General features: G+C 52.0%; 1 protein-coding gene and 1 long non-coding RNA gene across 10 annotated transcripts; both read left to right on the top strand.

Moving 5' to 3' along the window:
* Positions 1 to 2,467: 2,467 nt before the first annotated feature.
* Positions 2,468 to 5,165, top strand: LOC146543286 (uncharacterized). Its single transcript, XR_014886802.1, has 3 exons — positions 2,468 to 2,527; positions 4,511 to 4,580; positions 4,748 to 5,165. It is a non-coding gene; the product is annotated as an uncharacterized LOC146543286 (long non-coding RNA).
* A 10,068-nt stretch (positions 5,166 to 15,233) lies between these two features.
* Positions 15,234 to 23,032, top strand: LOC146543285 (RANBP2-like and GRIP domain-containing protein 8). Of its 9 annotated transcripts, none has more exons than XR_014886714.1 (7): positions 15,234 to 15,979; positions 16,488 to 16,556; positions 16,934 to 17,962; positions 20,559 to 20,908; positions 21,428 to 21,613; positions 21,696 to 21,779; positions 22,260 to 23,032. XR_014886714.1 is itself a non-coding variant. In XM_085237110.1 (6 exons), the coding sequence occupies exons 2-6, from the start codon at positions 17,903 to 17,905 to the stop codon at positions 22,925 to 22,927; spliced, it is 555 nt and encodes a 184-aa protein (XP_085093236.1). In that variant the 5' UTR covers positions 15,234 to 16,556; positions 16,934 to 17,902; the 3' UTR covers positions 22,928 to 23,032. The 9 variants fall into 9 exon arrangements, 1 of the variants encoding a protein (XP_085093236.1); XR_014886711.1 differs by having other exon boundaries at positions 16,360 to 16,556; XR_014886710.1 differs by having other exon boundaries at positions 16,356 to 16,556.
* Positions 23,033 to 24,301: the final 1,269 nt, after the last annotated feature.

Genomic DNA, 24,301 nt, shown 5'->3' with positions numbered 1-24,301 from the left:
GCCCGGTGGGCGGCCCTTGGGACAGGGTAGGGTTGGGGTGGTACCGGGATCGGTCCGCGGAAGGTGGGCTGCATCCCGGCGGGGTCCGGTGGCGGCACAGTCGCAGTAGCGAAAATGGTTTCGGGTGTTAGAGGCACCGTCAGCTCTCCTCGAGGGAAACTCTTTGTGGGGAAAAGCCCGAAGGGGCTGGGCTGAGAGGGGTCCCGGGGTATTGGGCACGGGAGTGGGATTTGGGGCCGGGAGTGGGATCTGGGGTCAGGGGGTGAGATGGGGGGTCACGGGGGTGAGATTGGGGGTCACAGGGTGAGATCTGGGCGTTGGGGTCAGCTGGAGCATCAGAGCAGGGGGGCCCGCTGCCTTACCCGCCTTGACAGCTGGAGAGTGGCAGTTAGGGGAGCCCCTCCCCCCAGGGGGGTTCCGTGACCGTTGGGGTCAGCCCCTTTCCCCCAGGCTTGCGTTTGTTGACTTTTCCCCCCCAAAAATCCTTCCCATCCCAGCCGTTTCCCACCCCAATGATCAGTGCCCATCCCGAGGGGCATTTTGCAGCCCAGTGCTCTTCCTTCCCAAGGGTTTTGCTGTCCCGGGGGGGATTTCCCATCGCTGCGGGGTTTCCCCCCCCCCGGGGTGGTTTCCCCTCCATGTCCAGTAAGGATACCCCACCCAAGTAATTCCCAGTCGTCCCCGCCCAAAATCGTGTTTAAGCAGCACCATGGCTAAGAACGGAAACCGCCAGCATAAATTTCCAGTTCTTGAAATTTGGAGCAGCCATGGTCGGCCAGTTAGCCCTATGGCAGCAATGAAAAGGAGTGATTTCTGTGGAAAAGCCCTGATGCAGCTGAGAGGGGTGCAGGAATGAGTCAGTGCCCGTGCAGGGTATGCCGACTCGTTGCTGTGAGCTGACCCTGTGTGCCTCGAAGCATTTCATTTACTTTGTATGGGGGACTTTTTCTCCTGGCTTTGGTTTTATCTCGGGGCATTGCTAGCGGGGACAAAACAGACGGCGTTGTCTTTTCTGCTCTTCCCTCTTCTGTGCTTCCCTTTTCTGCTCTTCTCTTGAAATTTACTTCAGCCCCTCTCCCTCAGTGTTAGCATTTCCTCTTCTGCTCTTCTGCTGTTCTTTCCCCCTTGTTTCCCCCCTCACTCCTGCATCTGTACTCCTCTTCTGCTTTTCTTTCTTACCCGTACCCTTTTTTTGCTTTTTTTCCCCCCCACATCCCGAGTGCCAGCTTTACGGAGTAAAATTTTTTTTGATACCAGTTATCACTGTCTTTATATTTTGGACTCTTCGTGGAGCCTTTGATGTATCCTGGGGCACTGCATTAAATCTGAGATGTCAGCAGACCTGCGGGATGTTTTCCTTTTCTTGGGTGAGTGCTGTGCTTTTGCACATGCATGTGGATCATGGCAAACAGGGTGGGGTTTTTTTGGGGTCTTTCTGAAAGTTCTTTTTGTTTTGGTTTGGTTGGGGGTGGTTGCGGTAGCTAATGGCAAAACCTTTCCCGTAGTGCAACAAAGGAGATCCCTGAGAAAAAAGGAGAGTCTTGAGTGCAAAGAGGGACTGATGGCAGTGCTCTATGGAAGGAATAGAGGGGCCGACAGGGGCCTTTGGGGGGTGTGCAGTGCTATGAGTCTGTGTCTAAATGGTGGTAATTAAAGCTGTGTGAAGTCCCTGGAGGGGCCGAACAGTGTGAAGGTGCTTAAAACCTTAGCTGTGAAACCCAGGAGTGAAGTGTGTTCATCAGCTTACGCACCTGGTAGCGTTTTGTGTCCTCGTGCAGTTTTGCTCTGAGCAATGTAGAGCTGCCGGGTAGACCTGGGTTTATTTGCTGAAATCAGGGGAAAAGAGAGCATTAACACTTTCTGTAAGCGCAGTGCAGTTGAAGAAGGAGCTAGTTTGGGCTGTAAAAATAGTGCTTTTGAGGGATTTTTGCTGAGTGGGGGGAACAGGGCGAGGGTTTTATTGGCGACCGGTTTTTGTGACAAGGAAAAATTTCACTTTGTTTTAGGGGTGGAGGGTGGGGTTTTATTTAATCTTACTGAAAAAGGGGGGAACGGGAAACCTGTGTGGGTACGAACGCTGTGAGCTGTAGTTTAGGTACTTTCATCTGAATAGGGCTTTATGAAAGGGTGTGTTTGATGGAGGAAAGGGGAGGAAAGTGCACTGCAGTTTGTGTTGGCTGGGGGAAAAGAACAACATTTCAGAGGGGAAAGGCAAATTTAAAAAACGACGCTTGAAAACGTGAAGGTGGTGGTTTTTTTAGCTAAGGTCTTCCTCCAGTCCCATGCTCTTCAAATGTTTTTAGTTTTCTCTGTGCAAGAGGCTGATGGCAGAGGCCTTCCCGGGAAACGCAGCCTTGCGGAGAGGGTGAGGAAGAAGGCAGATCTTGAGCAGACCCAAAGGGGAGGCACAGATGTAAGACAGGGGTCAGGGCCTCTTTACTGTCCTCTGGCTGCCCCCTCTTGCCCTTTGCAGGCCTTCTTTGACACCTACGAAACTTTGGGGAGGGCGCATCAGTGTGAAACACCGGTAAGCTATGGAGCTCTGAAGGGGAGCTGTGGGTTCCGGTATTTCAGGAGGGAATTTGGGTGCTCTTTAATGTTGGTTCAGTCTGCTTGTGCTATGGGAGAAGGGCTTTGGCAGCTGGGACCGTGTTTGTGTTTTCAGGAAAGTGGATATCAACACTTCCCCTACTGGAAGATTTAAAATTAAACCCTTTCGTTGCTGCTTACCGTAGGTTTTTATTTTCTTGAAAAACAGGTGTTTGAATAGTGCTTTTTTTTATGGGAGATGTGCCAGAATGTACCTGATGGACTATTTGGTGGGGCTTTCTACCACCCGAAAAGGTACTGATATGATGGTAGTTCAGAAAGACTGTGCTGTGGATTTGTTTTCTGGACTCAAATGAGAAGGATGGCTGTGGAAATGTTGGTCTTTGGGCAGGGGTTGTTAGAAGCTTTTGAGAGTGGCCTTTAATCCTTGACCATGAAAAGGAATTGTAAGGCTCTGGGTGGGTAGGGGGGAGCAGAGCGAGGCCCGCAGGGAAGGCTTTTGAAAAAACCCCGTAATCAGGCCAACATAAAAAAATGTTTCTTCTCAGCTAGCTCATAAAATACCTGAAAATTATCATCAGCCAGGGAGCCCGCTCAGGTGTGCTTGTGAAGTTCAGGTGTGCTTTGGGGATCAGGCTTTGCTTTTTGAGTCCTCGGTGGCTGGTTGCTTTGTAAAGCTGGCTTTGTTTGATAGCAGCAGGAGAAATCCTGTGTGCTAAGAAGAACCTGGTAGTGGAGGGGAAAAGAAATCCTCAGGGTTTGGGGGCTTCCCTGTGTTAAGAGTGATTGTGATACCAATGCTCGGTCAGTTTGAGTGCATGGAACGAGTCTGAATTTTTTTATTAATGGAGTAATGTGAAAGGAGTCCTTTGGGTTTGAGAGCTGACTGAAGTTGTTTGGGGATCTTCCAGGAGCTGGGGTAAAGGTGAGGCAAGGAGAGCTGGGGGGGGGGGATGAGGCGTTGGAAGAGGAACGTCTTCCATTGATATTAACTCCTGCTGTTACCTTTTTGACTCGGCACGCATGCTTTTTTAAAAAAAGAACAAAATCATTTTGCAGCTTGTGAATGAACTCATTCACCCCTGTTACTGTTTGATGTTCCTCTCTACAAGGAGCTGAAATTGAAGTGGACACTTCTGGTATGATTGCAGCCCCTCCCCCCATGCTCAGTTCGGCCAGGTTTGCCAGGCCTGGCTCTTGGTTGGTGAGTTGTCCCCAAGGTCGGAGAGTTGGCTCTTCTGGGCTTTGAGATGTGTTTTCCAGTTGATTTTTGTGTTATTTCTGCTGTGTTGACCTCTTGAGCTGCAGCCCTGTGTGGGGATACAAGGGGACTAACTCAGAAAAAATGGCGGGAATTTAGGTGAGCTGGGTTTGGAAATGAAATCCAAGGGCTGCACAAATTGGGGACAGTTCTGGGGTTTAGGAAAGGCATCTGCTGGGTGGGGGGTTTGCTGGGTGAGCATCCCCCTGCCAAAGAGCAGGCAGCTGTTGTTTTTTGAGACAGCCACATCCATGGGGATTGGGAGCTTTTTCTGCCTTCCAGCTCTTGGCTGCTGCTCTGAGAGTGGAGGTTCTTCCCCGGAGGGAAACACCAGCAGAAAGGATCCCCTGCGCGGTTTCTGAGCCCTTCCAGACAAACCGGCTGGATTAGGGGGGCCTGTGACCTGGGTTTGGAGTTAACCCAGCAGGCTTTTCCCAAAGCAGAATGACCTGTGGGCACAGCGTCCAGTAGGTGGAAGGGCCCAAAAGCTGCAGACAGCAGCAGCCTGGGGGGCTCTTGGGGGAAATCCTCACTGCGCACAAAGGCCCAGAAGAGGAGAGGGGCTTGTCCCTGTGTTCACGTTGAAAGGTTGCCCTTTCTGATCTGTCACCTCTCAGGTGGTCCCTACAGCTGTGCGATTTGCTCTGCAGGAAGAGCTGATGTTTTGCATTTAACCTTGTCTTTCTTCTTGTTTTAAAGCTTAGAGGAACCTTAAATTCTACAGCCCTGATTTTTGGGCCACGAGAGCTCTCCAGCTTCTGTCTGTGATGTGAGTCAGCTTAATTTACAGTGGTGCCTGTTTTAATTCTGACAGTTACAGTTAATTTAATCAGTGGCAGTTGCAGCTGACTTCCCAAGGGTGCAGTACGTGGTGGTGGCACAGCCTTGGGCTTTTGCATTTGTGCTGATCCCACGTTTCCTTTCTCTGTCTCGCAGGTCAGCTGGCGCTAGAAGTGGACGGCATTCCAGTGTGAATGAAGGTCCGTGCAGGAGCAGCTGCTGATGGGAGGAAGGAAAAGGAGGCTAAAGGGCTCTGAAGCATCTCCCAGTTCGGTTACAGAGGAGGCAGTAGTGATGTTGGGGGGGGAATTGCAGAAGAACACGAGGAGCTCCTCAGCAGGAAGCCAAAAACCCTGCAGATAGCTGCAGGAGACTCAGAGCACGTATGGGTGCCCAGGAGGAAATGGAGGCCAGGAGTTTGAGCAGCACCGGCCTCGGAGTGCTGCAGCCCAAAAACAAAGCTATTCTGCCTTTGCCAAAATGGCTTTTTAAGATGGACTTGTCTGTTCTCACAAAAACCGGGGACTTTCCCATCCAAATGCTTGCTGATTGCTTGGAAGCCCACATCCAAGCCTAGGGGCAACATCTCTTGGGTTTTGTTATGCGGTTGTTTAGCGAGAGGATGACCCAGGCTGGTTACCCAAAAGTCATTTAAATTTTTCTTTTTTGTTATTTTAGAAAACGCATTTGGGTGGCCCTCATGTTGTTTTCTTAAAATATGGTACCAGCCCTGGTGAATTTGGGCCAGAGCCCAAAAAGGTGGAACCAGTCCAAGAGCTTAAAGGCACAGCCCCAGTTTGAGAGGCTGGCACACGGGCACTTGCCATGGGACCTGAAGCAACAGCCTGAGTGGCCAGCATTTACCCCGGGGATTAAAGCCACAGCCCCAGCCAGAGAGGCTGGCACGGGTCCTGGGCCTAAACCCGAAGCCACAACACAAGGAGCCAGCACCAGGTTTGGGCCCAAAGCCCCAGCCTGAGAGGCCGGTGCCGGCCCTGAAGTCTGAAGCTCCAGCAGGAGGCCCAGCACCAGCCCTGGGCCCTAAAGCCACATTAGAGCCCCAGAGGCCCGCACCAGAGCCGGGGCTTAAAGCCACATCTACAGCCCGACGGGGTGGGACCGGCCCTGGGGCCCAAAGCCAAGTGCTGAAAGGCTGGCACCAGCCCCCGGGCCCGAAGCACGGCCAGAGAGGCCGGAACCAGCCGAGGGCCTAAAGACAAAGCCACAGCGGAGAGGCCTGCACTGCCCCAGGTCCTAAAAGCTTAGCCACAGCCGGAGAGGCCGGCACCAGGCCTGGGGCCCAAAGCCAGAGGCAGAGGCCAGCTCCGGCCCTGGGACACAGGTGTGCCTTCCTGTTTGTTTCTGCTGATTCCTATGGGACTCCTTTGACGGCTGTGGGGCCATACTGGCCCTTAGTGGTTGTTACTTAGCCATACGGGATTTTTTTGGTCCATACTGCTGTGCACTCCTCACAGTTCCTACAAGTTCCTCTGGGACTCCACTGACCACTGCGAGGCCATATTGCGTTTTTATTGGGCTGCATGAGAGTCATTTTCACTTTGCTGTTGCTTTGCTTAATTTAACCCCCATTAAATTAACCCATTCACCCCACGGGTGACCCTGGTGTTGGCTTCCTAAAATTTGGATCTAGGAGGTGGACGCTCCCTTTGTTTATGATGGAAAGCACAGAAGGGGTGCGGGCATCACTGAGGGGTCACAATCGTTGCGGGGCTGGAGGCGTTTTTCCCACAGCTTGTGAGCAGAGCTGGTGCTCTGGTGAGCGTGCTGCACACGGAGACTAAGCTCTGTGCTTTTCTTGAGAGATTACCTTGTGAGAGCCCACTGGAAGCACCGCTGCGGCGGGTGTGTGAGCTGGGCACAGCTTGGGCTGAGCAGTGACCAGGTGAGCTGGGTTTGGTGCTGGGTGGTTGCTGGGAGGTGTGTTAGCAGAAAAGCGGGGTTGGGGAGGAGTTTCCAGCTCCAGCGGTGCCCTTTTGAATGGCGGGCCCCCGGGAAAATGGGTTCTTGTTGAGATTCCATCCCATTTTTCAGTGGGATGATGAAAAGGCATTCCTCACCTGCAAAATTGCTGCCGGGCCCCATCTTCATGTCAGACCTAAAAAAGGAAGCAGAGCGCAGACTTATAGAGTGCAACTTGTGCCTCACTGCTCCTTGCATTGCTTGGTGTGCTTTCCCCAGAAGGTGTTTAAGCAACCCGTGCTGAAGTCACGTCAGAGAGCCAGGTGCTCAGCTGGGGACGCGGACGGTCAGCACATTTGGGAGGGGGGAAAAGGGGACCTGGGGCACTTGCTGACAGGAGCCATGGCAGTCAGACACAAGCTGCAGCTAGTGATGGGCGGGCATTTGTTGCAAGCAGCTGATTTCCAAGCTTTGCCCTGCTCAAGAGATGTCATTGCATGGCAGAAGAAAGTTGGGAAAATGCTTTTCCCTCTTGTTTTTTTACTTTTTGGGACATTTTGTAGGGTTCCTGTCCAAAAGGAGAACTCGGGGATCAAGGCGGTTTAAGAACGAGTGAAGCCAGCTCCTTCCCGGAGCGAGGGAGGTTCCTGTGGTGAGAAACCTGAGACCCCGGGCTTCCTCTGACACTTCAGCCATCATGTTCCCGCAAGGGGATGGTTCCAATTCCTGCTCTGTGAGAAGAAAGGTATGGCTGGGGGTCTTTTGTGTGATGTTTCTTCTTTTTTCTCATTTTTAAGGGAAGAGGTGGAGCCGGAGGAGCCCTGCTGGTGCTTTGTGACCTCAGGAACCAGTTGGATTTTGCGCTCACTGCTGACAGCACGGGCTAATGACTGGACATGGGTTAGGCTGTATTTTCCCTTAGTGATAATTAATCTCTCAGCGGTTTGATAATATATCTCTGGCACGACCTGGAAGCTCTGTGCAAACCTTGGCTGCCCGTCCCCACCGACGTTTATTCCTTTCTCTCCTCAGAAGCAGCGCCGCGCGGTTCCCCGTGTTTGGGAGCAGCAGGCAGGAGGCTGCCAGGAATCCAGCTGCGCCCTGCAGCGCACAGAGGGAAGCAGAGGGAACAGAGCGTCCTTACTGCCACGCAAAAGTGAGTTTTTTCAGTCCTCTGTCATGAAGGATGGAGGAATGAATTTGGGGTATTACTTCTGAGGTGCAGTGCTGCAGGGGATGCCAAGGAAGCCACTGCAGAAGCGTTGGAGAGGCCCACCGCGGCAGTTAGTGGCAGGAGTGAAGCAGAAGTCTGCATTAAAATGCTTAGAGTTGAGTGAATTCCTTTTTGAGCCAAAAAACGTGTCTCAACTTTTGCACTTGATAGCGTTTTGTTTGGTGTAGTACCCCTGCTCTGCCGAATGTAGAGGTGTCAGGCAGGCTGGAGTTCTTCTGCTGGCACCTGAGCAAGAATGAGAATTTTTTGTTGTTTTGGGGGTGGATTTGGGCTGACAGGACAATCCTTCTACAGGCTACTGGTTTTTGCTAAATCAGCAAATTGTATTTTGTTGTAGGGACGGAGCTTTCGCGTCCGTGGAATTGGGCTGGGCAAGGGGGGGAACGGCAAGCCTGCAAAGGTAAGAAGCTCTTGTGAGCTGTGGGGTGGGTAACTGCCCCTAAAAGGGGCTGCATGCAAGGCGGGTGTGTGATGGAGGAGGGAGGAAAGGATGCTGCAGATCTGTGTTGACTGCAGAAATGGGACAGTGTTGGATCAGAAAAAAGGCACTGGAAGAAACTATGCTTGAAGACCAGAAATTTGTGTCTGACTGTGCTAAAGTTTTTCTCCAAAGAGATTCTATTTATGTCTTTCTTGTTTCCTTTCTGTCAGAAGCTGATGCCAGTGGCCTTCCTCTGAAACGCAGCCTTGCAGAAAGGCAGGAGGGAGCTACAGACCATGGCATGGCACCCATGAGAGGTACAGGGTCAACACAGGCATCTGGGTTTGGTGCACTGTTTTTTTACCCAGGCTTTTTGTCTGTTCTCCGGGCCTGTTTTCATGGTGTGCTGCTTGGGGTTTTAATCCCCGGGATTTACAGACTTTCCCTGTGCTGATTTTAAATACAAACCCACAGTTCACCCCCGATCATCAGTTCCGTTACCGTTAACACTCCAGATGAGATGCGCTAGCGTTTTGGCCCCTTTTGCAGGGTGGAAGTAGTATTGCACTCTTGTTTTATCTTCTTGTTTTTCCTTTTTTGCCAGAGAGAGGTGCTGAGCCCAATTTACAGATCTACGCAAAAGCGGTGCAGAAAGTCCTTTTTGAGAGAGCTCGTCTCCAGGCTGGAGGGCTTCCTTTAGCAGCGGGTCCCAGTTCAGGGGGAAGCCCTTCCCTTGCAGTGTGCCCCCGCTCTGTCTCCAAGTCCCGGGCTGGGGAAAAACGCAAGGGGTTGGAAGAAGAGCAGCAAACAGCAGCGCAGTTCCCTGCCAAAAAAAGAGCGAGGGGTCAGGGGGGGGACAGCTTTCCCGGTCCAGCAGCACAGCCTGGGCCTGCTGCAGCACGGAGCTCCAAGCTAAGAGGTAGGCAGGTGCTGTGGAACCCGCACTGTAGAGTGGGTGCTTCCCTTATCAAGCACGATGAAGTTGCAGAGGTTTGCTTTGTTTTTTCCTTCTCTCTTCGGAGAGGGGAAAAGAGTTGAAGGCTACCAATTGCAAAGGCAGTGAGGTGCCACAGTGTGTGACCCCCCCCCTTTCCGTTAACTCCATGCTGGTTTTCTGCACCTTTCCAGGGAAACTGTCATTCACTGAGAGGTTTCCCAATTCCTTTGTCTGCTTTTCCCATCTGTTTGTATGGTACCCCTGTTTCTCCCGTTTTGCTGCTGACAAAATGAATTCCGTTTTATTCTTGCTTTATAGCAAGAAGACAACGAAAAGAGAGAAGTGTGCAACTGAAGAAGGCTTCTATGAGAGCTGCGGCTTCTGCTGAGGTGAGCCCTTGGTGAGCACGGGCCCGGCTCTTGTTTTTCCCATTCCCTCCGTGTGTCAGACGTGAAAGATTTTTCAGAATCCCAAAAAAAGCAATGTCTGGGAAAAACACCCAGCTGTGTGTTTGAGGAAATCAAACTTGCCTGGTTTCCTTCCAGCGCTCCGCAATAAACAGCCTTGTGGAGATGATGCAGAAGCTGCAGCTGAAGGACTGAGAGGAAGAGGAGGCAGCGGCTGCAGTGCGCGGCGTCACAGGGCAGCGTTCCGAGTGCCGCCAAACTCGGCGCTCCAACTTTGGTCGTAGTAAATTAAAAAAAGTCATAATTAGAGATTGACAAGGAGCGCACGGCCCCATTTGTCCAGCGGCAATCCACGAGCTGCTGCACTTCTACTGGTTCGGAGTGGAAACTGTGCAGCTTCGGCCCACCGAGCTGCCATCCTGCATCTGCTTTGGTTGGAGGCAGTGCTCCCCATGCTCCTGCTGTTGCTGAAAAATGACGTTGCCCAGGGAGGACCTGGCCCCTGCACTCTGCTCCCCCCCTGTGCCACACACACACAAAACACGTGTGCAGCCCGCCCGCCTTCCCCCTGCCGTGCAAACACACCGTCCCCCTTCGCACACTTCAGCCCCGTTGCCTTCCCCCTCCCCCCCCCACCAGTTAACATTCCTGCTTCCCCTACCTGTGCCCCCCCCCCCGTTTCTTTGGCCCCCGTAGACTGCCACCCCCCCCAGCCCTCCGGTTTGCACGAGGCTTTGCATCGCTTCCTTTGTGCACAGCCCCCCTTGCTCTGCCCCTTGTTGCCACCCTCTTTTGCAGCACCGTTTAGAAACCCCCCCCATAAAAGTGCATTTAGCTTAGAAATCCCGGTTGTTTTGAATTTGCGTTTTTAATGGAAACCCCAGCTTGCAGCCAGTGTTGTTAATCTATCACTGGGCTGTGAGACACCCCTGGCGTAAATTCCCTTTTTGTACCACTGGTTTTGTAACAGTCATTGTTCCCTTTTCCCCGGTATCCTTGTGGGTTTTCTGTAGGTGTCGCTTTCTGGAATCGTACTTCTCATTGGGAAAAACAGCCTTTCCTCTTTGCTTTTGTTTAAAGAACACCTGTATTTTATCCTCCTTTACATGAACTTTATGACAACCTTTGGGGTGTAATAAACCTGACAACGAAAACACAAATTGAATTTCAAGGGGGCGCTGCTGTGTTTTGTACCCCTTTCCCGTTTAGTGCTCCTGTGGTCTCTTTGGTAGGACAGGGTGTAGGGGAGCGGCGTGAAGCTGTGTGGGTTCCCTGCTGCGGAGCCGTGCCGGAGGCGGGGGGTTGGTTTGCTTTTTCTTGGCAGGGTGGGAAGGGGCTCTGGGTTAGAGGAGCATCCCGATGGGACGCGTGGGATCAGCAGCTCGGCCAGAGGAGGAGGCGAGGCTGCGCGCCCAGCTGCAGGAGAGGAAGGGGAGGTGGTCCCAGAAGACCTTTTCACGGTGCTCTGCGGGGATGGGCAGCTCCCGGCTCAGCTGTGGGATCGGACGAGGAGGGGGAGCAGGAAATATGAGGGTGGGAGGGCACTGCCAAACACAGCTGGTGCATCTCTGTGCAGTTTTGCCTTCCCCGGGGGAAACCAGAGTTTCCCAGTTTGTTTCTGCTCCTGTGGCATCTGTACTGCAGTGTGAGCAAAAGGTTCTGCTGCCTTTTTCTTTTTCTGGAAGACCCTTTCAGCCAGGACATCTGATGGCGGCCCCTGTTTTTTTTTTTTTTTTTTTTTTTAATCAGGACACTTTATAGCGGTCGTGGAGCACTGTGGCCCCACAGCTGTACAGCACAGCATCTAAGGGACAGCTTTTATTTAGCTGGGAGGTGTCATTTTTTTTTGAGGCACTGTGCACCCATAAAAGTTTCCCAAAGCATCTTTTACTCTTACATCATTGGCCTCATCTCACCCCCATTTTTAAATTCTAGAGCCAAGGGGGCTGTCCAACAGCTCTGCTGAGGGGAAACCCAACATTGGTTTCAGGCACGTGCCCTGAGATCTGGAAAGTCCCGATGTGCCCAGGTGCAGCCAGAACAGGCAAGGACACCCGTCTGATGGCTTTGAACACCTCGTGTCTCCCTCCCTGCCCGGGAAGGAACGGCCCCGTTTTGTGGGTCAACTGACCCCCGGGGCAGTTGTGTGTGAGCTGAGTCCTCGGCCTCCAAAGCGAGTGGGAATTCGCTGAAACCCCTCAGGCACAATTAGGGTAACTTAGTTTCAGCAAGTTCTGTGTTTCTAATAATGGAAAAACCCCCCCCCCAAGTTATTATGTTAGGTGCTGAAAAAGAAATTTCTCTTCACCTTTTGGAGGGAAAGTAACTGACTGTGTATTCCCCCTGAAAAGCTGGGGGGCCTTCTTCCACTCCAACGTCTCTGCTGTCTGACACAACGGGAGCTGCTGTGGCCTCGTGTCCGTGCCTGTGCCTCCTCCTGGCTGAGCAGCTTTGTGGGAGGAGAAGAAGCCCACGGGGCCTGGGGCCATAAAAAAGAACTGCGCCCTTTAAGGGAAAAGCACAGATAAGAGCAAGCACCAGCACGGCCATGGCAGATCTGGGGGTGGTGCTGTGTTTTTCTAAGTTTTGGCTACCCTCGCCACTGGAAGATGATGTCAAAATAACCATTCTGTTTACAGATTCCCAAGAGGAAAAAGAAAGAATTTGCCTTTTACTCTTTGAGCATTTCTCATACGGTCAGCAGAGGGGTTGGGAGCCCCCTAAAGTTCATTTTGCAGAGGGAGCTCACGCTGCAAATGTCACACCCATAGCTTTCCGGGGTTGGGTCAGGAATCTGCTCGGAGTCGAAACCCGGGGTGGAGAGAAGGACACAACAATGGCAGAGGGGGTGAAAAAGAGGAAAACTACAAGTGAAAAACAATACAAAATACAGGCAAAAAAAGGAAGGGTTTCCTGACTTACAGGAAAAAACAAACATTTGGGCCCCAAAACCCGGGGAGCCGTGCCAGATGAGATGGTTCCAAAAGGAGACCTTTTCTTTTTGACAAGGCATTTGCAGTTACCCCGACAATGGGTTTCCCAGTCAAAAATCACCCACAAGGATCCCAAAGCCGCAAGGAGAAGCAGGGGCCCTCAGAAGGGCTCTGCAAACAAGAGGGAACTGGAATGAGAACTGACAGAAAAGACACCGCAGTCCCCCAGCCTTCCCGGGCTCCATGCTGAAGGAGAACCCCCTGCCCCCGCAAGTCTGCTGAGCACCCTGGGTTCTCTCTGCATCCCCTGCACCACGCCCTGCTGCCCGGTGAGTCCCGCGCAGCTCTCAGGACCTGGGGGACTGCAGAACGCGGGGAGCAGTGAGGTGAGGGTGTTCCTCAAGCCCTGGTCCGGGCCGTGCTCTCCTCACAGCCCATGCGAGGAGCCCCGGGGGACGAGCTGCTGCTCGGTGCTTCCTCGGAGGAGAAAGCTGTCAGCGATGTCACTGCAGGAGCCGGGACACAGAGAACTGGACAGGGATGTGCGCCTTTCTTTAAAGAAGTTTCGGGACTGGGAAGCAGCCTGGGGAAAGCCCTTCTGGGAAGCCCAAAACAGCGTGAGTCTCAACGCAGGTCCCGCCAGAGCGGTGCTGTTCAATGGCGTCGCAAAGGCGACGGCGCGCCCCCCGTCCTTTCCGTCCACGCGGCGACAGCGCATGCGTGGGGGCGTCTCCATAGCGCCAGCGCCTCAGCGCCCCTCCGGGGCTCCGTCGCCGCGCCCTCCCCCCCGAGTGACGTCATCACTCTGCGACGCGAGGCGGCGGGGGTTTGGATGTGGTGCGGGGCAGCGCCGGGGCTTTGAGCGGCGCCTCGGCTTCTCCAGGTGGGCGTTTGGGGGGCAGCGGGGCGGGGTTCGGGTGCCGGGGGGGCCAGTGCCCCTCCGCCTGGGCCCCCCGGGGGCTCTGTGGCGCTCGGGGCTTCCCCTCGGCAGGGGCGGCTCCCCGCGTCTCCCCCCCTCTCCCACCCCGTGCGTTTGGCTGCCCTCTCCCCCCCCCGCCGCTGATCGCCCGCACCCCCCCGGCCCTCTGTGTCACTCCCGGCGTCAAACCCTCTCCCCGTTCCCCCCCCCCCAGTTCCCCCATTTTGATCCCCCTCCCTCTGTGCCTCCCCCATTCTGACCCCAGGGGGCCCCTGTCTGTCCCCCCCCCCCCCCGCTCCAAACCCTCATCCCTTTCCGGTCCCCCGTTCTGATCCCCGGTGTCCCCACCCCCCCACCAGTCTCCCCATTCGGTCCCCTAGAGTCCTCCCCCTTTTCCCAGTCCCCTCTTTTCTACCCCCAGAATCCCCCCTTCTCCCCCCCGCCATCCCCACTCCCTTTCCCCCATTTTGATCCCTAGAGTCTCCTACCACGCCCCAGTCCCCCCTATTGGGCCCATATTCCCCCGTACTCCCTTTTTTTCTCACCTCCTCACCCCTTTTTCTGACCCCTAGAGTCCCCTGTACCCCCCGGGGTCTCCCCCCTGACCCCTGGTGGCTGTTCCCCCATTTTGACCTCCAGTCCCCCCCAACCGGCCACCTTTTCTGCCCCCTAGAAGCCCCCCCCAATCTGGCTCTCCTTTCCCCCCGAGCTCCTCTGCTGCAGGCTGAGCCGCCCCAGCTCTCCCGGAATCCCCGCCCCAGCCATTTCCCACACAGTGCTGAGGAGGGGAGGGGATTTTGGGGGGAGGAACGGGGCAGGTGGTTGCAGTCCTATGACGCGGCCATTTGCGGTGCCCCGTCCTTGCACTGAGGTGGGCACGGGGATGGGGGTCTTTGGAGCTGCAGAATTGACCGCAGGCCAAAACACAGAAAAACGAACGCTGAACATTTAATCGTTTACCATTCAGAGCAACAAAGAGAGAAATGACCGCGTTCCCAACCAGCTCCCAGCCTAACAGTCATTCCCCCCTCACGGCTTCCCTCCTCGGGGCCAACACGAAGCGGCTCCGCGTCGGCTTCACGCAGCTCCGGGAGCTCCGCACGGGGACCGACAGACAGACGGAAACCGGCACGTGGGGACTGCAGCTGCGGGGCAGCAGCTCAGCGCAGCGCTGCTGATCGGAGCCGACGAGAACCGAAGCGCCCGCCTGACTCCGTGCCGGGCTGCAACGCGCCTCGACCCGCGCGATCGCTGCCGCTCTTTCGGGGCTGCCCGGCTCAGCCAGGAGCCGCTCCCGGACACCGGCCGGGTCCCGCCGCTCGCGGTCAGCCGCCGCTTCTCGCAGCCCGGCGGCGCAACGACGGAGGACGGCTCGGTTCCGACGGGGGACGGACGGGGCCGGCGGCGGTACCCCCGCGCCGCCTTCCCCCGACCGCCCGGCGTCCCCGAGGGCGGCGGCGACGACGCGGGTCGGCAGAGCGCCGCTTTCCCCGCACTCAGCCCCGCGGCTCCGCCGGCGCCATCGCGCCGACCCCCCGTTCGCGGCCGCCATTGGCGGAGAGCCCGCGCTCGCCCCCCCTCGTCCGCGCTGCCATTGGTCGGTCCGCCGGATGGGGCGGGCGCTGCGCGCGGGGTCCTTTCCGTCCGCGCCCGCGCCGTCATTGCGTCATCACCGCGCGCGTCCCGCCTGGCCCCGGCTGGCGCCGCCCCGCCCCGCGCCGTGCGCCCGCTCCGCTTCCAGGGCCCCGGGGCGGCCGGGCTCCGGCTGGGGCTGCGGGAGGACGACGAGGAGGGCGGGGACGCGGGGGACCGCAGCGAGGCCGAGCCCGCGTCCAGATGGCTCTGCGGGGTCTCTGTGTCCTCAGGCAGATAACGGGAGGATGCGGGAGCTGAGGGGCGATGGGAGGGAGGGGAGCGTCCTGCCGTGCCGCCGGCAGCCTGGGGACCACGTGCTGTGGGTGCCGGCACAAAACTCCTCCATCCGTCACCACGGAAGCAAAATGGTGATTCTGACATTATCTTTTGCAGGCGAGGATAACCAAGTCTTTGAAAAGTACAGCACCTCCCCGAGGGTGACGAAGTGCGCCTTTCTGACCTGAGCCCAGCAGACATCGCAGTCCCCAGCCTGGATTGTGACCCGGTGTCTTTCCAGTGCAGCCCACCCCAAGCGCAGCCCGAGTGCCCGGACAGCAGCACCTCCATGAGGAGCAGGTCGGCATCGCTGAGGAGCAGCCGAGCCTCTTGGAGGAGGACTTAGAATCAGGCAGCCGGTCCCAGGCAGCGGGCAGCACACACAGCTGTGATGCAGTCACACTTCTGTGTGAATTCTGTGCTTGATTAAATCCAAACAAATCTCTATGCCATGATGAGCAAAGCTTGCTATCAACCAAACGAGGTCAAAATATTCTTTCTCACCCTTCCCTTCCCTTTCCTGCGCTTGAAGCAGCAACCCGCTGATCATCGGGGGCTCAGTTTGCCATCAGAGATTGTCAGTGGTCATCTGAAGGCTTTGTTGGCTGTCAGAGGGCTCCACTGATCATCGCAGATCTTCACTGACGGTCAGAGGGCTTCTTGAATCAACAGAGGGTGTCATGGGTCATCAGAGAGGAGATTTGAGGTGCCTAAGGGAGGGGATTTGGGGACTCCATGTTGGGTGGTGACGGAGGGGAACTGGGACTGAAGGAGGAGGGCTGAAGCAGATCCAAGTGAGGGGCAATTGGCTGCGATAAGGGAGGGGGTAACAGGAGAGTGACCTGGAGACATCGTGTGTGGAGGGGGAACAGAGGGTGAAGGGTTTGGCAGGAACTGGAGGGAGGAATTGGGAGAGAGCAGAGGGAGGGTACTGGGGCTGCTTGGCAGCATGGGGAGCTCCGTCCTTCAGGATTTTGGAGGAGGCAGCACAGAGGAGATGGAGAGATCCATGGGTGCAGGACGTGGGGTGCAGGGCATGGAGCTGGGGACCCCTCCCAGCACTTAGGGGTGGCCTGTGCCAGGCAGGGACAGACGTCAGCGGTTCCTGCTGAGCTTGGGGACAAGGACACAGACACACAGAGCGTGGCTTTGCTGAGGTCTTTATTGATCACTGGAGGATGTCAGTGACCATCAGGGTCTTCATTCTTCTTCAGAGGACTCCTTTGGTCAGCAGAGGATGTCAGAAGGTGTCTCTGACCATGGAGAAGCCTCGTCCCTGCAGGGTTTGTGCCCCAGGACTTTGGGCAGGAGGAGGGCTGTCAGCAGCCCAGGGCGGGATGTGGGTCCCCTGGGGACAGCAGCCACAGCCTTTGTCCCATCTCCACAGTGACCCTGGGCCATCCGTGGGACAGCTCGAGACCCTCCTCCTCTGCACAGCCCCTCAGAGCACGAGGGAAGGTCTGGGGGTGGCAGTGGTCCCCCTGGAAAGGGGTAGGGGAATTGTGCCCTCCATCCCCTCCATCCCCAGGCCCTGACACCCAGTGCTCAGGGCTCCAGAGAGCCCCAGGGTCCCTCAGTGTCCCTGTTCCAGTGCCACGCTTATTGTAACAGACTTCTTCCTTATGTCCCATCTAAAGACTCTGTCCCTTGCTTTTTGCAGCCCGCCTTGGGATACTGAAGGCCGCCCTCAGGAGGTCTCCCCGGAGCCTTCTCTTCTGCTGGCTGCCAAATTCGATGCACATGAAATGCTTCATAAAGACAAAGCAGTGGAATGTCTTTAACCTCATCAAAATAATTTTTAAAGGTCGGATGGACTCTGCTATAGAAGCAGATGTTAAATGTGGTTTTTCTCCATCGAAAACTGATGCCTGGCAACTTGGAGGCTAATGTATATATGTATAGAGATTTTTTTTTCCCTTCTAATTTTAATAGTAAACTGAGACTATACTTTGAATTCACGATGAAATGCTGAAAATGTGTACTCTCATTTTCTGCCAGTGCTCGGCTGACAGAGTTTTTGGCTGTTCTATGGCATGTAATGCAATCAGCATGGAAGCATCGTTGGTCATTGTGGATTTTGAGTAAGATTTCTCACCCTCTGCTCATGATGGGTGAGAGTTCAGCTGTCCAAAGAGAAGACTTGAGCTCTGCTTTTCCTACGTGTATTTTTGTGTTTGAAAAATTGAACCATTGACTCAGTGCTAAAGCTGACTAAGCTCTTCGGAAACGTGTGGCATTTCACTGCTATATAAAGGCTCTGCTTGGTGGCTCCCATTGTATATCTATCTCCACTTATTCTAGAACACAGCTGGCGTGGCTAATGACTGGTGTGAATGACTTTGACTGATCACTGCAGGAATATGAAACTTGAGGTTAATCTGTTTTGGTCATCTGTAGCAGCAGACACGTGCACACCACATTGCCCTGGGCAGAAGAAAATAACATCGAATGGCGATTCCACCTGCCGTATAATCCGACAGGGGCAGGCCTCATTGAACGTTATAATGGTATTCTTAAGGCTGCCTTGAAGACAGACTCCCAGTCCCTGCAGGGGTGGACAAAATGACTGTATGAAACCTTGCGGGACCTGAATGAAAGACCCTGGGATGGCAGACCCAGTGCCCTGAGAATGTTGCAGGCAACATGGGCCACCCCGCTTAGGATCCAAATTACGGGCACTGATCATCTGGTAAGACTCCAGATTGGTAATGAAAATCATCATCTGCTCCCTGCCCCTGAGAATTTAGATCCAGGCACCCATAGAATAAAATGGCCGTGGAAGGTGCAGGTAGGACCCAGGTGGTGTGGCCTACTTGCACCTTGGGGGAGATTGCTGGAGGTGGGATGTGGGAACATAAGAAAAAAAACTGTTCAGAGCAGCAGCTGTGGAACAAGGTAAGCGGCATGAGAACCAAGGACACCTTTAGAAGAGGAAAGAACATCTCACGGCTCTGACCGGCCAAGCGCCTGTGTGAACGGTTGAAGTGTTTTGCAGAATGCTCTGCTAACGTGTATAAATAGAGTAGTGCTTAAAGTAAAGCGGACTAATAGCTTTTGACCACATTGGTGTGCTGTTATGTCTCTAGCACGTCCTGAGAGTCCAGAGTCTTCCCCTCAGTGGGAGGCTCAGCAGTCCCTCCAGTAATAGCTACACGGCCTACTGATGTTGTGGCCAACACTCCGATCTTCACTGCTAAAGGGACCCCCATCACGTCCCTGTGGCAGATCAGGACACTCCTTTGGTGCCTGATATTATTATGCAGCCGCAGACGTCCGGCCAGAAGGTGTGGTACAGGCGGCCAGGACGTGCCCCTGTACAGGTGGAAGTGTTGGCCAGGATAGAAACACGGCCTGTATGTTGCCCTGGAGGGCAGACCTTCCCCTCCTGGTACCTCTGAGACATCTGTATTTCTCCCCGTGAGTCTCTGAGCCTTCAGGATCACCGGAAGGAACAAAATGCCATCAGAGCGTTCCAGTGTTACTGTCAGATCGCGTGCAACACCCGGTGATGGTCTGCATGGGATGATGGAGCACAGGACAGACTGGCACCTCACGACCGCGTGCCTCCAGTACCACCATCGAGCACTGGCCCACAAAAGAATGTCAGCGTTCACCGATCGTCACTCGTCTTGAATTGTACCAACATGCGTCGCGATGAAATTGTATAAGCGTCGCGATATAGCGGATCTCTGTATTGGGAAAAGCTCACCCTTTAGTCAACCTGATCTTTGGTTCACGCCGTGAAGGGGTGGAGCGTATGGGGCTGCTGAGTCACAGCCTGAGCCTCTGATTGATCACCTGAGGCGAGCAGTGAGTCAGCCACGGAGCACAGGTGAAGTGAGCTAGGTTAGAACCTACTGGTTACTTGTTATTTTCATCAAACGGGTGACGTGTGAATAGAAGACAAAGAGAAAATACTAACTGAGGGCTGTTTCTTCTGATACTCAGGCCAGAATCAGTGACAAAACTGCAGTTTCTTGTCCAGCATGGATTAAGTACTCTGCGAGCGCTGGAGAAGCACGGCCTTCAGCCTGCCTTAATTATACACTGGGCAAGAAGCCTGCAAAATACAGTAAGCTGAGATCATTGTTCAATATGTACAGTCTGTTTTTTCTCTCCTTGTGTAACTGAACGCACAAAGTAAACAAAATCAGGTGAGAAGGTACTATTGAGAGCTGCCGTGAACTCTGTCAGGTAAGTCGGTTTCTCTAGTCAAGCTATCAGCTACACTCTCCCTCACTACCTCTTAACACTGAGATTGAACTGCAGTGTTGTTTTCTCTCTGTTACTTCGGATAACTCTAGAGAGAGCCCTCCTGAAATTTATCACAAGTGTGAGAGAACAATTCTTGAATTTTTTCAAGAAAACAACTAAACCAGGAAAAATAAGTGTTAGTAAGACTTGATTTGAATTTGTTGAGGTAGCTTCTATTTCTTTTCCTCAACAGGGTGCTAGCCTGAAATTTTTCTGTGACCAGAGGGAATGCACTGGGCAACGTATCTATTACTGGAAGAAAGTTTTGATTAGTTTGGAAACAATCAAAAAGAACAAAAATATTCCTGAACGGAATGATCCTCTCTTCAAATATTTCCATAGTGTGGACATTCAGGTGCAGATTGATCAATGTAAGATTAGAGAAAGGAGGGTTATGTGTCGGTACACGAGCTTAGGGTTCTGGTTTCACCCAGAACATGGCTAAGCACGATGTCACAGTGCACGGAACACCCCTTTGGCCAGTTGAAGTCAGCTGTCCTAATTCTGTTCCCTCCCAGCTCCTTGGATCCTTTGCTGAAAATGGCTTGGCCCTGTGCAGCATGCTTAGCTGAAGCTATAAGCATTGGTGTGTTATCAACACTGCTTTCCTCCTAGAACCAAAACATCTCATCACACCAGACACACTGAAGAAAACAGTTCCATCCCAGCTGAAAATAAGACACATTTACATTGGGGTTTTTGTTTAATTAATTGATTATTATTGTAGTTGTTGTTGGTTTTGGGTTTTTTGCACCGTGCTAACAATGAGACTTGGTAGTATCAGAATGTATCTGATAAAGGGGGAAAAGGTATTTTTTGAGAACTTTTCTTAGTTCTTAGTCCTATCTGCTTGGACAACACTGAACTCCCTTGACACCAACTTTCTTGCAAAGTATTTTCTTGTCTTAGAGGAAAATGAGTAATGTCATTAACCTCCTCCTACCCGATTACTTCCTGGATGTTGGCATGCCCCAGCTGATTAAGTATCCATCTATATGTTCGGTATGAATTGTCTTCTGCTTTGGTTGTAGGTCTTTCAGGTTGCAGCCTATGAAGAAGAGGCTCATGTAGCATTTGCAGTGCTGGATGCAGTTGAAGGCAAAACTGAAGACGCTTTCCGAGCATTTGAAGCTATGAAGCATATGGTTTCATACCAGAACCTTGCCGAGGCTGGTTCCTAACTTGTGTTACCCAAATGCTTTTTCGTTCCTTGCATTCCAACTGATTCTTATTCATCCAAATGCTGCTGCTTAGCTTTGCCAAAGGAAGGCAGAGGAGACTGTGAATGATGATAGGTTGCCAGAAGAACAGAAAGGACACAAAGCCTATCTTCTTGAAAGAAAGCACTACCGAATGAAGATGGTTGATGAATGCTCCTCAGGTCTGTCAGTAGCTGACAAAATAAGTAAATCTTCCTGAACATCTTGTCTGGGAGATGCAGTGGTGTCACTTAGTGTTTCAAAGTGAAACCATTTGCAGCCTTTGCTTTAAGGCAAGTGAAAACTGACTTGTTCCCCCAGACAAATAAATTGCCTAACTCCAGTGGGTTGATATATTCTGGGAAACTTCTTGAGCACACCAGAACATGAAATGCTTTGACTTCTGCAAATGACAACACTGATGTAAACAAATAGCTTTTTCCCACTATCTTCTTAGTGGGTTGATAGTTTCCAAGCAGAATTACTGCTTGTGTGAATTGTCCTCTACATTACTTTTAACAGAGGCTTGGGCTTTCCCCCAGAGGGGGAAAAAAAAAAAAAAGCAAGGAACAAAACCAAACCACACATTTCTGTCTTTCTGTAATGAAAGCCCTGTGAACTGTTCTACCAGAGTCCAGAACGTAGCCTCTTGCTGTGAGGAAGATTTGCAATCATGACTTGCATTTCAATTAATTTTCTAGCTGCCAGTGCCTATTGGAACTGCAACAGAAATGCTGAATGCAGCGATCTGGGAACTTGGAGAAAGTGAAGAGAAGGAAGAGGAGGATCTTTCCTCCAGGAAGGTCTCTCAAGCTGCAGGTTCAGGAGCAAATCATTCCATTCCATCTCCTAAGAAGTTATTGTTCTCTCCAGCTGACAGCTGCAAGGTACATGAGCCGTGTGATTTCAGGGCAGTGTTACGTTTGAGTAACAACTCAAAGTTCAATACATTTTTTTTTTTTTCCCCAGTTTTCTCCCAAAACTCTCCCTCGGTGGGCAGAAGATGCCCAGTCCTTACTTCAAATGCTCTGTCAGCAAGTGGATGCTTCAAAGGTAAACAACTTTGTCACTATGCTCAGTGAAGAACAGTTGTTCTTTTAGTTACAGTAGGTACTTGGTGATCCGAGCACTGGACAGACATTCTGACTGGACTAAAGCATAACTCAGTGAAAACATCTGCTCTGAACATCTCTTAATTGAGTGCAAGAGTAAAACCTGTTGCCTATAAACCCTGACTGGGGACTCAGAGATGCAGAGGGAACCTTTCTAAGGACTGTGTGAACAGAGTCCTGCTTTCATCAGCTTGGCTGTCGTGCTCTTGGCTCTGGGCTTTTTCTGGCTTTGGAGAACACTCTCAGAGTTTTGTACATTACGGGCAAATCTTGAATTATTCCAGCAGTTAGCTCGTGATTTTTTTTCTCAGACCTTGAACATGCTTTAAACAGCAAGAGAGTAAGGATCGTTTCTTAGGTTTTCTTCAAATACCTAAGGAATTCCTTCACATTCTCTTAATGGAAACACTGTCTTTAACAGAATGAAACTGAAGAAATGAAATGTTGTAACTCCACTGAGAGCGTATCATCTCATGGGAGGCCTGCTAAAAGCTGTGGAACAGACGGTTCAGATGGTTCTCAGAGAGCACAGAATCTTCAGGAAGCTCCCTTAACAGGTAGGTTGGTGCTGTTCCAAAGAGAGCAACTGCAAAGAACTGTGTTTTGTGCCAAAGCCCAAATCCAGCTATGTGGGAAACACGTGGCCCCCACTCACTGAATGTGCTGCAGGTTTCAAAGCCAGCCGTAATCCTGCACGAGAGAAATCTGGATCTATAGGATTTATATTATATATCTGTCTGTTAAATTTCAAAGACTGAGAGCACTATTCTGGTTGTCTCAGAGCATGGAACTAAAAGATGACTTCTTGAACAGTAAAAGTTTCAGTAGCAGCAACCATGGTAGTAGGTTGAGATTGGTTAGTAAAAAGCACAGATTTCCCATGAGTAATTTGAAACAAGTCCTCTTCAGTTGCTGTTTATTAATGTCTTCTGGAATTCCAAACGCTCAGAGTTACTCAGTAGTACGTCTTGCTGCAAACAGCTTTTCTTTTTTTTCTCAGTCCTGCCTGAATTTTGCTTCTCCACCTCTGCAGACGACACCTCTATGGCTCTTCTCCGTAATCCTGTGTTGTTTGGTGTAAGGATGTAACTAATCCTTGTGACGTACAAAGATGCAGGCTTGTTCCTGACCTGAGCTTTGAATTTCAAAGGCAATAGTATGAGATAGAATTGTGCATGGAAATTGGAACTTGTTACATTGATTTTTGTGTTGCTTTTTTTGTGGAGAAAGGGTATCATGCCATCAGAACCAACGGACGCCGATATAGTTCAGACTGATGGGCAGTGATACTCCTGCCATCTTCCTTTTGGGCAAGGATCGTGTGTCTCCCTTCCCAAATCTCTCCTGTGGTGCTCTTAATAGAATTACCAAGATGCTTGTTTTCACAAGACGTGAAACCTATGCCAGACCTCTGGGCTGAAAAGCTGTCAATATTGTATTAAAGCACCTGTATGCAAATAGGAAAGGGAAGCTTGCTTGCTGATGAGTAAAGCTCTTAACACACATGCAGAAGTTTTGTATGCCTGGTGGGATTCTGAGTCGGAAGGGCTTAACAGACTTAGACTTCTCTGGATTTGGAGCATCGCTGAGAACTTCCACTTGTTTCCTACATTTGAGACAAAGACTATGAAGACTACGAAACAGCTGTTAAGAAACTTAATGGAGGACTGTATTCCAGTGATCAGAAAGGGAAAAGAAAATTGCAAGGTATGTCTGAAAACACAATGCTTCTGATATGCCCACACTTCAGCTTCAAGTCTAGAGGACATTTAGGCTCTGAGGTTAAGTGTCCTGAGACAGGTGGTTTTAGAAACACTGATGCTGCAGTCAGAAAAGCAGCTGCTTAGCAGTTTTAGCATTGGTGAGTTGAATTGTTAGCATTATGTGCAACCTGAATGAGAAATGCATGTTTTAGAGCCTCTAAACAAGAGCATCAGAGTGTTTTCCTAGTTGGAGACTTTCTGCCATTCTGAATGTGGAGAGCTTTGCTCCACAAGATGCATGGAAAGGCTTGGGGGGAGGGGTGGAAGAATGGTTGACAGCTGTGAATGTTTGCTACTTCTGCAGATAGTTTTTGTACATTACGAGTTTAGCAGTTAATCAATAGCTTAAAACCAAAGTGCACTGTTTTAAAATACAGCTGTATATTTTCTTCAGTCAAAAATACAAGCACAAATGCAATACAAAAATATAGAAGACTGAATTTGCTTGCTTATGTGCTTATGGTTATTTTGACTGTGCCTCAAACTTCAGTGTCTCGTCACCGAATCTGGTCAGATGCTTGAACAGATGAGGTCTGATTCTGAGGATACGAGTTTCTGTGTCCTGTGAAGAGTTGGCACATGCTGAGCTATCAGAAATGGAAGTAAATGTCAGAGGAAGCCAGTAGTAGAGACAACGGCAAGACTGAAATGTTCACCACTGCTTGGAATTTCTCTGATAGCAACAGAAAACCAAGCCTTG

This window comes from Meleagris gallopavo, chromosome 16, assembly GCF_905368555.1.
Source record: "Meleagris gallopavo chromosome 16, MGAL_WU_HG_1.1, whole genome shotgun sequence".
Lineage (NCBI taxonomy): Eukaryota > Metazoa > Chordata > Aves > Galliformes > Phasianidae > Meleagris > Meleagris gallopavo.
The sequence above is the reverse complement of the archived record's forward strand: the minus strand, read 5'-3'. Positions and strand labels throughout refer to the sequence as shown.

Coding starts and splice junctions, on each gene's coding strand:
- LOC146543285 (XM_085237110.1), top strand. CDS start 17,903: ATGTTGCAGGCAACATGGGCCACCCCGCTTAGGATCCAAATTACGGGC. Junction 17,963..21,427: donor TTACGGGCACTGATCATCTG/GTAAGACTCCAG, acceptor TTAATTTTCTAG/CTGCCAGTGCCTATTGGAAC. Junction 21,780..22,259: donor AGCAAGTGGATGCTTCAAAG/GTAAACAACTTT, acceptor TGTCTTTAACAG/AATGAAACTGAAGAAATGAA.